General features: G+C 40.8%; 1 protein-coding gene across 1 annotated transcript; it reads right to left on the bottom strand.

Moving 5' to 3' along the window:
• Positions 1-200: 200 nt before the first annotated feature.
• On the bottom strand, positions 201-5,982 carry rpn1 (ribophorin I). Its single transcript, XM_020633137.3, has 10 exons — positions 5,619-5,982; positions 4,903-4,967; positions 4,103-4,409; positions 3,798-4,007; positions 3,512-3,704; positions 3,274-3,373; positions 3,048-3,186; positions 1,673-1,792; positions 1,297-1,542; positions 201-1,209 (listed from the first exon to the last, which is right to left on the bottom strand). Exons 1-10 carry the CDS (start codon positions 5,868-5,870, stop codon positions 1,027-1,029), a joined length of 1,815 nt encoding a protein of 604 aa, XP_020488793.1. The 5' UTR covers positions 5,871-5,982; the 3' UTR covers positions 201-1,026.
• Between the last annotated feature and the right edge of the window lie 7,798 nt (positions 5,983-13,780).

Genomic DNA, 13,780 nt, shown 5'->3' on the forward strand with positions numbered 1-13,780 from the left:
TTTATTGGCACTGAATGAGTCTAAATGCAGTACAGAGCATGATTAGTGGGTTTCTGACAAAATGGCGCCCTCTTCTGATAAACCAAGGGTACTGCTCCCCAAATAAACGAGTACACCTGTCCAAATAAGTAAAAAAATTACATCAATACCACATCATCTGTCTTTATACACCTGCTGTGTTTATCTTACATGCAAAGCAATCGATTTCTCAAACCTTTATTTCAAATGTGACAGCTTTCCATATCATTGCCCATTTCACAAAATTCTGTGTCCCATCTCCCGTGTCTTTTCTCACATACAACCTAATCTCATCACGTACTTACTAATCTCATGGACAAAAAAATGCCACTTACAAAACAAAACAAAACAAAAATCATACAAAATGTAGAAAATATGAATTTGTGAGCATCAACACAGAGCTTTTGGGATGACACAGAATCAGAGCTTCACATTTTCCAAATAATATCCTGTCGGGCCGAGTAGAAAAAAAAGTTGTAAGTGCAAAAGAGACAAGATTGGAACAGACTTTTATACTTTCAATCCGGAGATGATTCAATCTTACATTACAGCATATGTGAGTAAAGACATGAGACTTAGACCCCTCAGCTATTATTTAAAAAAAAAAAAAAAAATCATAACCGTACAAACGTAGGAGAAAAAAAAAAATTACAATGTCCAGATTTAAACATAAAAATGCAGGGTAGTCTGAGCAAGGTGTGACAAAGATTTAAGTGTAGCTCAACAAACCCAAAAACTAAAAGCCAGAAGCTTTGATGAAGCTGCTGTAGAGCCGAGCACACAGTGACCTCGAGGTTATCACAAGGCACAAAGGCACAAGTGTTTGGATAAACCCATTACTGACATTAAGATGAGGTGTTAAAAGTCCATGTCTGAGTTCAAGGATGGTAAAAAAAAAGGTGTAAGAATGAGTCACATTTAATTTATTCTCACACGTACAAGTAGCTGGCTGTATGTTGTAGCAGTGTGTGTGTGTCTGTTTATGTGTGCTAGTCAAGCAGGGGTATTTTAGAGGGCGTCCAGCAGACTGTCGATGCGGCTCACAAGCTCCTGTCTCTTGCTGGTCAGATTTTTCTCGCTCTCTATGTAAGCCTCCTTCTTCACCTTCCCTGCCACCAGGCGCTCCGCCTCCTGGCAGGAGCGACACACCAGCTCCTTCACCTGGCCGTCCAGCTTCTGCACCTCCCCGACCTGAGACCAAAGGTGTTAACATCACTGTACTTTCCACATACTGAACTCATGCCGATCCTGCTATGCTCTCAAACCTGTGTAACTCACCTTATCAGCCAGGTCTGAGCCCTCCGCTTTGAGGCGGGCCTGCAGCGAGCTGATCTCGTTGGTGAGGGTTCGGTGGTCCGCTTCCAGAGTCTTCCTCCCGCTGTTTAGAGCCCCAGTGTCACGGGACTGCTTATAGCGGTTGACCACTTCGTCCATGTGTCGGTACAGACCAAGACGCTTGTTGACCAGAGTCAGCACCTGCTCTGTGATGGATGCCACCTTCATACGCACCTCAGCTGCGGGGTCCTGAACCAAAAGTTATTTAAACTTGGTTTGAATATAAGTACAAGAACTGAATAAAGATGTAAACTGCACCAATGTCTGCCAATAGGGGAGGCATCAGACTTTTTTTTTTAAAAGGATTAAGTTGTCATACCTTGGTGATGGCAAAGTCCAAGCGGACATAGATAATGACAGTGAAGAAAAGAATGTAGAAGGCTCCTACAACCAAGAGAGGCTCCTGCAGCATCAGGATTTTGTTGAAGTTATAATGAACCTGGGAACCACACAGAGAATTACTGGTTTAGATCTGCAGCTTCATAACTCGTTTCAAATTCATACAAGTCTTCACTAAGTAAGTGTCTTCCCCATCACAGTACACATTCACTACTCATCGAATGGCTCTTGCAATTAACCAATCAGAATATGTATTACACACATTCTACAGTGCAATAGCAGTATTTCTCTGTAATTGAGAAACTTTTTAGGGACGCTGCTGGTTACAGAAACTGGAGGACAAACTCTTATCAAATCAATCCTCAGACAGAAGTCCGGTGAATTTGATGCTAATCCTTTGATTGTTCCTTTGACCTTGTCTCAACTCACTATCAGATTTGAATGTTCAGATAAATCTGAGTTAAACAGCTTACAAGTCTAATTTAGGGAGTTTCCAGATTATGCTTTTGCCAACAGTTTCAACTGTAGAGGGCAATCTTTTTTTTTTTTTTTAGAAAATATTGTTGAATCCTTTTTTAATCACTGAAATCATTTTCATCCATTAAAAAGAAAGCCAACATTTATTGCACAAGCTCAACGAGCAGCACCTCAAGACTTACTAGATCCTAGTAAGTCTCAGATCCTCAAAACAAAATCAAATTACTGATTTGGCGGTTTATATTTTCTGTCCTGACCTTTACTCAACAGAGCTGGTTTACCAATTCATCACCTCCAGTCAGAACCTCCTTAGCTCTAGACGAAGGACTCATGTTAACAGAACCTATTCAGTTGATTTGCTTTGACCGTGGCTCAACCAAAGCTCATTCTTCTAATATGGAAAGGAACTCTGCTCATTTTCAGAAACATTGTATTTTGTTTTTCTGTGTGCATGTCTGTGTTACACGGAATATTAAGGACTACACTTTTGTCAATAGCTGATCTATTTTATATTTTTTCAAATTGTACTGCGTTCACTTTTTGTTTGTAATCTTTGCTCTTGTAAGAGCAAAGATTCTCGCTGCTGTAACAATGTAAATTTCCCCATTGTGGGATAAATAAAGGATTATCTTATCTTATCTTAGTACAACACAATTTTAAAATCTACTTGGAAAACATTCAGTGCAGTAGATTTTTACATTTGTTGAAGTTAAAAAAAAAGAATATAAGGCTCAATCACAACTGTGTAAATGTGTTTAAAAACACTGTAGCAGCATCATGCTGGTATAAGCCTCCTGTACTAAGCGGCTCATAAATAATGAACACCAGTATATTATGGAGAATTCCAAACTGTCCACCCTTTACACTGTTTATCTTACCACAACATCCTGAATGTGATGCTCCACCAGGTTGGTCTTGGTCGCCACCAGCACTGGTCGTCCAAAGGTATCCAGATATGTGTAGTGCAGCTGGTTTGGCATGCGATCAATTTTGTAAGGTGTATCAACGTGGATGTTTCTGTTCAAACATGATGGGAACATGATCAATGAGCATTCAAAAGTATCAATTCAGGTTGAATGTATGTTGATTTTTGCAAACACTGACCTGGCGCCCTCTGGCAGGATAATTCTCACAGTGAGTGAGTCGATGACCTGGTCATCATACACATGGTCTACTAGTCTCATCTTCAGTGCATACTGGTCACCTGGAGGGTAAAATCATGTGACACTTTGAAAACACATCGAGAGAGGTACTGGTTGTGTTAAAGTGATTCCGCAGACCATAATAACAATCTGTTTTCTACTATATTGCTGGTACTTAAGGAAACTACAGATCAACTCACCCAGGGTGTAAAGGTACTCGTAGCTGGGCAGATTATAGCCGATGATGTAGTGGGTCTTCCAGCCTCCAAACAAGGGAAAGCGAGGCCTGACCTCGACCTCCACAGAGTCGTCCAGAACCTGCAGATGGGAGGTGGAGATGTTGCCAATCTCATCTCTGTAGTAAACATCCTGGGCTGAGGCAGGAAGGATAGTCTGTCATGGGAGAAGAATACAAAGTCAGCATCATCGTCATCATCATAAAAGGGAGAACAAACAGACAACAGCCATCTGTATTAAAAACAACACCTTGAAGGATTTGACGGAAGAGATGCCGCTGTCTGACTGACGTTGATAATCATAGCGTGAAAAAGCCCCCTTCAGGATTGCTCCTGTGTGCCTCAGGTCAATTGTCTCCTCCACTGCAATGTTTCCCCAGTGAGAGACCTCAATGGTCCGAGTGATGCTACTGATGGTGAGGAAGGGTGTGTTGTTTTCATAGTGGATCCTCATTGCTTCCTGGAGAGGAAAAAAAACAAGCACAAGACAGAATGTAATGCAAATTTCTTGGAAGCTTCACTTAAAGCATTAAAGTCATGCGTTCAGAGTTATACCTCGCTGAACGGAGGCACATCCCGGAAGGGTCCGTACTCGATGACCTCATCGTTCTTGCTGGGGTTACCCAGCTTGGTGTAGCTCTCCACGGTCTTGGAGGCCAGGCGAACTCGTGTGGTCTGGCTGCGGGTGGGGTATGGGGAATACAAGTAGTGGTTCCCCTGAAAGACCACCAGCTGGCGCTCAGCCTGCGTGACATGTGTGGGGAAGGGCTTCAGGACATGGCTGTATGTCAGCTCCACCTTCGCTTTCAGCTGAGCACCTGCAGCCAGGCTGGAGGGCAGCTGGACTTTGTAAAACTGCCCACTAAATCAGGAGAAATGAGAATTGCCACAGACAAACATGGGTAAGATACATTTGCACGGATGAATGTTGCTGCAAATCATCGGGTACTACAAAATGCAATCTTGAATTCTTAAAAAAAAAGGACATCATTCCTTTAAATTGTACATGGAGATTGCAGCTAAAATGACCTTAACATTTAGTAACGAGTATATTTGTCATCCAAGAGGTCATAATGATTGCTTTAAGATTAAAACACCATATTATCGATCAAACCCACCAACAGAAATCACCCTAACAAGAAAGCCTTTGTTTTGTGGGCAGGAACTGTAGCACAATAAAGTGGCTTAAAGCTGAGAGCAATAGTGATTTCATGAATGCCACTGAGTCAACACATTCAGTCAGTCACAGACATAATAAAACGGTTGTTTCAAGCACCCAAGTCGGCTTCTGGCGTGTTTACGTCAAGACTTGACCGTGTTTCTAGATGACAAAATGTAAGAGTCTGATGTCTTACCCCTGGCTCTGAATTGTTGTCTGCTGCAGCTCAAGTGTGCCATCCTCCTCTTCATCACCCTTCACCTTTGGCAAAACAAAAAAAAAAACATACAGAATAAGTGAAGTATCTACTGAATAATAGCTTCTCAACAAAAAAAAAAATCTATGTACAAACTCAGTGCATTGTTACGGTTTCATGCATAGAAGGGGCAGGCCTGCGCAGTCACACACGGAAGTGAGCTGTCCAGCGCATACGTGTCATTCAGCCACTGACAGAGCGTGCAGCGCTGCGGAAGTTAACACTAGTAACCCACATACTTAGCCATTCAAAATTAATTAATCAAATGTATGTTCAGCTTGTTGGTGCAATTCCACTCAAAGCACGAGACCTCAAGTCTGTACCTCGTACTTTTCACCATATCTCTTAAAACAGTAGCTAACTGTGGCTGTTTGACTTCCTAGCTTGCAGAGCTGACTGCCCGCAGCACCACAATGAATCACATCAGCCAAGCTAGTGTCTGGGATTTTATATGTTCCATAAACATGGTGCAGTAACCCCAAGAGACATAACACCATTAGCTCTCGCACTAATGTAACACGGAAAAAGGCAACATGTGAGAGAAACACGTATTTGGTGCAGCAAATACATCTATGACATGCTAACAAGCTAAAGCTAGCTAATCGGGAACAGGCATTGGGAGTCCGTTTTGTTGCAGCTACTTGAGGTTTGCTTACCGAAGCTCCGATGTATGCCAGGTGCGGGGCCAGGTCAGGCTCCAGAGCTAATATGAAGCTGTTGACGGCAGACTGTCCCTGGTTAGACAGCACGATCTCCGCGGTGATCTTGGCCAGATGAGTGCTTAAGTCCACGGTCCTCTTCACCTCTTCATTCACCAAACCATCCGCCGAAACTCTTAAACTCACAGCGGCCACAAGTAACATGCATGCGGAGACAAGTTGTGAGTTCCGAGCCATGTTTACATGCATTTCGTGCTACTACAGCCGGACACGAAAGGGAGGAATCTGTGTGAAATGTAGAGCAGCGAAGAAAGGCCGACGTGCCGCTCTACAGCAGCAAGGATGACGCTGCCTTCAGTCCGACGTAATGACGTCACTGCGCGCTCTTTACAACCACGCACTGTGTTAGAAGAAGAGACTTTGAAATCTGATACAAAGACAATAAATTGTTTTTGGTGATCTGAAAATACAAATTAATGAACAGTGTTATTACAACACATGCACCTGGACTTCCTAATTATGTATCATAAAATAATAACGTTTTTTATTTAATTTTTAAAATACTTTCACAAAACCAAATTTCTTAATTACAAGTAAAATGCAGTTATTCAAATAGTTATTCAAACCTTTTTTACAAATGTACATGTTATACAAGCCTTGATATCCTCAAGCCTGTTGAGGATATCATGGCCACATCATGGTCATTTGTAGCTGGGGACCGCTGCAAGCTGCGGGGGTTCCTGGAAGCATGGCGGAAGCAGGCCAGGGTTGGCCATGAAGGCCACACACTCAGAGGTGTACCTGTAAGAGGTACAGTTGCATGACTTTTTAATAAAACTTTTCATTTAAATGCACAACTGTATTTTCACTGATTAATATAACTGTGGCATGACATGTGCGGTGGTAACATAATGAATACACATTTTAATTAGTTTCCATTATTCTTCTGGCCTAAATGGGTATTCAATTGCTCATGCCTGGGGAGAATGTTTTACAGTAAAAGCAATGCAAAGGACTCCTGTGTCATCGAAACACTTTGAAAGGAGCAAGACATTGTCTCTGTTTTTTTCTCCCATTTCAGGGGGCAGTAGCTTACATAATACCCGCTGAAGCCACTCCTCACTGTGGTTCTCCTTCAGTTGACTGACGATGCGGGCAGGACCATTGCCCAAGGGTTCTATCACGCAACAGACGGATGACCTGCAAGTCACAGGCATACCTTAGAAAGAGTATTCAAATAAATTATTTAAGGAAATATTTAACATATTGGCAAACAAAATGACTAATTCAGTGTATAACTCACTTGAGTGTGATGATGACCCTGAACTCAGAGCAGTGGGCCAGGTCCAGCTGTTGGAGGATGTTCTGACCGATGGACACGTAGCTGGCTCTACACTTGCTGCAGATTAGAGTCTCCGTCACCAGGTTATAGAAACGATCGATGTCAGGGACCTTCCATACCCTCCCACCCCCAGCAAGTGGATGCCTTGTACATGTAGTTTTGGTACAAACCAGCCACACTATCCACAGCCTGTATGGCAGCCACAGCAAGAGAGGATGGGAAAAAAACTGCGGTGGGGGCCTGTTGGTACAACAGTAGGAGGATAGTACCAGAGCTGCAGCTCTAGCTTTCCACTTGCCCAACAAGAGAGCTGCAGACACCTACTTGTGGTCCTCTTGTGGTAGGGTCTCTGGCCACAAGAGTGGAAGCTCTACAGGATCCTCTGGCTGAAAGGGGATCTGCTAATAAAAAATATGAGCATAAGTATGAATAGAAGCGGTATAGAAGCAGTGTTTCTCTATTAATTTAACCGTGTTGCGCCACCACATAAAGGAATTAAGGAAAAAATATTGAAATGGATATAAACACTTTCTTATTATCTAAAAGAAAATAGTCCAGTGTTTTATGAGTAATTATTATGTTATTAGCACTAGAACTTCAACTTGAATCCTAGTTTAGGGGCAACCAGTAGAGGGCAATATGTGATTGCTAAGGAAAATAAGAAGAAATGAGAATTGTCACTCAAAAGCACCACAGCTGCATGACAACATTATAGAGGGAACAAAGACAAGCATTACATAGTGTAAGTATGTTCAGGATTGAAAAAGCAGTTTACCGGGTTCATCACAGCAGCAGGCACTGGCTCAGGTGGAGGTAGTGCTGGTCTTTGCACAGACAGTTGCGGTGGAGCAAGGAAGAAGGAAAATGGGGATTGACTAACAGGGGTTTGAGGGCGTGGAGATGGAGAATGGCGTGGAGATGGAGATGGTGATGGAGGTGTGGCAGCAGCAAAACCGGGGTCATTTTGTGTCTGTGTAGACAGCTATAATTAGCAATGCAAAGCAACAAAATGGGGTTTTGTGAACTTTAAGTCATTGTCTTTTTATACTAACCTGAGAAGCTTTTCTCTGGACATTCAGGTTTGGTTTGGGGTTTTGCGAACCAGTAAACCGTGATTTTTCAAACTGACAAAAAGCAACAAAGTATTATAATTAATAACCATGATATAACTCTATCACTATGTGAAATATACATATTTCAAAGGCTTATGTGAAAATCTGAGAATAACAATAGTGAGATTCTTATTTTTATAGTGAAGGTTACATTTACCATTGCCAATGTCAATTTGGTCCTCTTTGCAGGACTTGCACCTGTGGATGGACTGGCTGTAGGTTGTTCCCTTGCCTGAAAAAGACAACATCAATATTTATCTTAGTATTAGATACTCACACAAGCAGTCAACATTCATAGGAATCACATTCATCTATTTTAGTTTAATTTAAATGAGGTGACCTTGTGAAATCTGCAGGAGCAGCTCTGAGGTCCTCTCACAAGGGTCGCCTGCCCTCTCAGCTGAAGAGGACAGTTCTCTATCTGTAACCATAACATATAGCTATATCACTCTTATATTTCAGAATATAATTGCAAACTAACTGTAACAGAGTTAAAATGCACTTTATTTTTGAGTACAGTTTACAATTTATACTTGAGATTTCATTTATAATTCATTTCTGTTAAGTATTTGTGAATTTTATCTTAACGAGTTATGTATATTTACTGTTATTTTATCAAATTTATGTTTCCTTTGAGAATTACCTTTTTGGCACTTTGTGGCTTCTGTACCTCCTGGGTTGCCGTAGCTCCTTCCGTCTGTCCCTCACAGTGTCGTTTTGCATGGCTGAGGCTAAGTTGTATGTAAAAGCGTTGCTGCATCATTACCTTATTTACTGTGGACAATAAATGATTTAAGTTGTAATGTTCAGTTTATTTTATCAGTCATTTTGTTTATGTTTTGAGAGTTTTATATCACTTTGGAGACTGTTTTAATGTCGCGGTTTTGGCGCGAATTGTGTAATATCCTACAGCGCCTGTGACGTGATTGACGTAGTGCCGCAGATATTCTCAGTTGAAATAATATTTATTTTGCATGTGTAGGAGCAGAGGTGCAGAAAACAAATGTCCAGAAGGCACATTGAATGTTCTTTTGTCTTCTGCAGGTATGTTTTTCCTTGTATTGACATACTTTCTGTTTTGTTTTACAGCCGCATGTTGTCGTTTATTTTGTCCACTAGGTGTCACTGTTTTACCATTTGGTATAATGTTTCTCATGATTTTTTAAATGAGATTTATTGTTAATATATACTGTAAAACCCAAGTTTTTCAGCCATTTGTCGCAGCTCTTGGTTATAAATATTTACATATAGTTAAAATATTGAAATGATGATTGTAATATATTTCTATGTAATATAAATGTGTTTTGAGCTCTGACAGTGCCGTTTTGCATTGCTGAGGGAGCAGAGGTGCAGAAAACAAATGTCCAGAAGGCACATTGAATGTTCTTTTGTCTGCAGAAAATAAAAGCTGGAAAACAGTCAAAGTCTGGTTTTCTTCACTCCCCTGACCACATCCGTTACATAACAACAATGCTAAAACAACATTATTGTACATCTTTATTTAACGTTACCACCATATACTGTGCTTGTTTACGTATTTAACTTCTTTTTTTTTTTTTAAGAATGTTGGCTATTTGTCATTATGATTTTACCATCTGATAATAGCTGTGCCACTTCTTCTGCCGAGGAGCAGGCCTGTTGCCCTCATTGGAAGGCCAAACCCCTGTGTTCGCAAACTTCTGCAGACGCTTGAGCCAGTTTTTTAAAGGGGTCGTATGAGGTGATTTTCAACACATAGTTTAAGAGGATGAATAGTACAAGCTGTATGTGGACCGAGTCTGCTTCAAAACATACTTTTGCTTCCACTCTTCAAAAGATTTCAGATTAGTTAAAGTACGCTACATTTTCTCACACTAACTTTGTATCAGTTTGGTATTTCTAAGCATGGTGTGCACGATGTTGCATCATAGAGACACATTTTTAATGGGTCAGAAAGTGTGATAACAAGCTAAGTAAAAAAAAAATAGTCTTAGTTTTTTGTCTCTTCATTAAAGTGAACATGAGCAGCTGATTCGATACTGTGAGCTGCCTGTGTAGGGAAACAGAGTTGTCATGTGGTTAAAAACAAAGTCCCAGATGAGAGAGATAAAGCCGTAGAAATATTAAGTGCAAAAAATAAGTACACGTTTATAGAAATATATAATATTTTGCCGGTTTATGGAGAGGAAAGCTGAAGAGTGACAGTAGACACTGGGAGGAGAGAGCAGGTGAAGACGTGCAGCAAAAGGCAGAGGTCGGATTTGAACCCACAGCCGCTGCGACGAGGGGCTATCCAGCGCCCAGAAAAGAAGTGTCCACTTAGTTATATTCATTTTTCTGAATGGGTTGGCTGATTTTACCAAAACATGTCAAGCTAAATATCCACAGCAGAACATGGACTAACGTCTGTGACACCTCAGCTACGTCCTCACCTTTAAAAAAAAAAATCTGAACTATCCCTTTAAGATTAATGTCTGGTACTCTTTATGATCTGTTTACAATGAAATTCACCTTGTTATGTTGCTCCAGTTAGCTTTAAGACACAGCAGCACTTAAAACACTGGATGCTTTCTCTCCTACGAGAGCCTGAAATCACAAATAATGACGATAAACGCCGTGCCTTAGAGCTCTACTTCCTGCTTTTGTACTTTTACAACACGATGTGAAGTCAAGACCTTCAAGAAATGAATACCAAACTGAGGTTAGAAGCATTTTTCCCCTCATAACTGAGCAAGAAAAAACCCGCTAGCTTCTGTTTATTTTTCTAAAAGTTTGTTTATGCACATATTAAGAGTACAATGACGTCTGTTACTATGAAATAAACCTTTAAAGTGTTCAAATATAAAACCTTAATATGATTATTATTACACTGATGTGCTTAAAAACACCTTTCTTTCTCTATTCAAAACAATTTATTGTAATATTTATCAACATTTTTCTGTAAGTAGGCGACCTCTAGACTTACTGAATTTGTTTTTGTGAAGTTAAACTTCCAGAAATTACATTTCAGTCCACATGCTTCCTCACACTTCTACATGTAGGTCAAACAGGATGGGAGTAAAAAAATTGACCCTCAGTGCTGCCTAGGTCAAATCAAACCCTCAGCGATTACTCGAGGGTTAATTATGCAGCACGGGGTCAGTGAGCGATAAAGATTATTGACACGCTTTAATTTACACATCTATAATCGAGTTTAAGGTGCATAGAAGAAATAATCTCTAGTCTGGATGAAATCTCAGTAAATGAAGGGATAGAGAGATATTCTCCATATCCTCAACATCTCATTAAACCCTCCCCTACCTGACGGAGGTGATCAGTGACCAACAGTTAGAAAACTACGAGAAACGGTCATGCTAAGAAGACCCTCAGAGATTTATCTTGTGTTCATATGTGAAAATTGATTCAGGAATTACATTTTTATGCCTCAAGCATCTCGAGTCCCCCTGGGAGAGCTCCCTGAACCCTCAACCTTTTCACAAGGCAGCCTCGTGCATCTGTCACCGACGATAACGGCATCAGAATTGATTCCACTCCAGTCCACAGCAGTCAGCAGAGACGGGGCAACAAATCCCTCGACATTATAGGCAAAGGGGCCCTTGGTTCTTGTGGTTTTTTTTGGAAATTAAATGAAACCAAGTGAACACTGAAGAAAACACTTCCTGTTGGCTGTTAATGACATGAAGCAAGCTAGGAAAAGCCTGACTTTTTCTAATCTGAACAGCTTCAGGTGTTACACAGAAACTTTAGTTTAGTTTAGTTTATTTGCAAATTTTTTTGAAAGAAGAATCGAACAGAAAATAAAAAACAAAACACATGTGCAGGTGAGGTAGAAACCCATGAGGGCTTATCTCAAAACCTCACCTTAAGAGATTAAACAAAGTTAAAATAAAATACAGTAAAAAAAATACACAGAAACTTCTCACAGCACAAAAGACCCTAAAAATAAATCAATGGAGCAATTTTCCTGTGCAGGATTTGAAATCCAAGATGATGTGGCAAGAACACATCAAAACAGTAACTAAACTCAGGCGCCATCATGTATTTGTATATTGATTCTGCGATGGCCTTTATTTGTACAGGCTGTATTTGTACAGGCCATCGTGTCCCAGCCATAGGTCGCAGCCTATGAATTCACATTTCATTTTGGGAGAGGACACAGCGCAAGCTCCACATACACACACAGTCAGACATGCACGCAAACACAGCGCTGCGCTACCCATGCTAGCTCAGCTGAAACCGTCTCGCCTCTGTAATGTCTCTGTTACTACATTATGAAGACGATACAGAGGGAGGGATCACTTTATCCCCCCATTACGTTACCCCACATTCAGATTAGGGGCGTAAATATCGCAGCTTGAAACAGCAGCCTCAATAGGGCTACTGATAAAAATCACAGCCAAGCTAACCAGCTGCTAGCATTCCCTTTTTTGTTGTTGTTGCTGTACAGACACAAGAGTTGTTTTTTTACATGTTCTGATTCAACTTAATACAAAGAGCAATTTTTTTTATTTTTTTTAAGATTTATTTTTGGGCTTTTTGTGCCTTTAATGGATAGATAGGACAGTGGATAGAGTCGGAAATCAGGGAGAGACTGAGGGGAATGACATGCGGGAAAGAGGCCACAGGTGGGATGTGAACCCAGGCCGCTCGCTTGAGACGACAGCAATTTAAGTGAAATGTCAAACTAATCCTTTTTAAACTTTTCTGGGATCAGGGGTTATGGTCAAGTTAGTTTGGTGTGATATCCCACTCAGCCGGGCATGTTTTTTCAGACTGTAAATATTAAACGGACAAAGCCTTAGTGATGTCACCCATCTGTTACTGCATGGAGCTCTGGTGTCTCACGCTAACTTTCAGTCAAAATAACAACAGAGCTGGAGCTGAGGCAGGTTTTAAGCCTCTTGACAAACCGTTACACCGGCCCTGCCTGTCAACAAGGTCAGCTACACGCCTTGTTGTGAATAACTCTTATCCGTCATTAAATCAAAATGGATGAGTTATCAGAAAATTCAGCCCCTGTACAGTGTGTGCCGATCGAGACATGACCTAATCAGACCTATTTCGTTTTATGTACCAGGCTGTAAACATGTTAATTTGTACAGTAAAAGCTGCCTATTTTGAATGGGTGTGTATGGGACTTCCAGTGCTCCTGGAGCCAGAAGCAAGCCAAGAGGAAAATATTCTGAGCACAAATATTAACACAACACTTAAAATTTTTGTTCAACCTAACTAAAAATACGAGACTTTTTTTTAACACATATCAAAGGCTTATTTCTCTCAATCTCTGTCCACAAATTGGTTTAAATGATCACTTCTTTTTTTCACAGGACAATACCTCCAGCTTACAAGCGTGGATTATTAACGTGCTGATGAAACAGCTTGATGAAAACAAAGTTTAGTCCCAGGCTGGTCACAATGAAGGGCTACTCTGTAACTCTCCCTAAATTATGTAAACCAAGAGTTCAGTCTAAACCTGCTCTTTGGGTAACGTGTCCTAAAAATAAGAGTACATGTGTAACCAAACCAGCCAATGACCTCAACATCCAGCGTCTTCACATTCAAGATGGTCTGAGACCAGACACCAGACAACTTGTGCCACTGCTGGCTTCAAATATTTATAATGCCAGACTAGTATGTCAGAAATGTGACTTTGACACATAAATAAAGCAGAAATCCAGTCTATCCTGTGTAAATGTGTCTCTGAGTCATGACTGTCTACAATGAGT

This window comes from Labrus bergylta, chromosome 5, assembly GCF_963930695.1.
Source record: "Labrus bergylta chromosome 5, fLabBer1.1, whole genome shotgun sequence".
In the NCBI taxonomy this organism is placed as follows: domain Eukaryota; kingdom Metazoa; phylum Chordata; class Actinopteri; order Labriformes; family Labridae; genus Labrus; species Labrus bergylta.

Bases quoted from the DNA above. Each gene is read 5' to 3' on its own strand.
- rpn1 (XM_020633137.3), bottom strand. From the start codon at position 5,870: ATGCATGTAAACATGGCTCGGAACTCACAACTTGTCTCCGCATGCATG. The intron at 4,410-4,902 runs GTAAGACATCAG...CTCCTGATTTAG, and splicing joins ACAACAATTCAGAGCCAGGG to TGGGCAGTTTTACAAAGTCC. The intron at 3,374-3,511 runs GTGAGTTGATCT...TTTACCCTCCAG, and splicing joins CGAGTACCTTTACACCCTGG to GTGACCAGTATGCACTGAAG.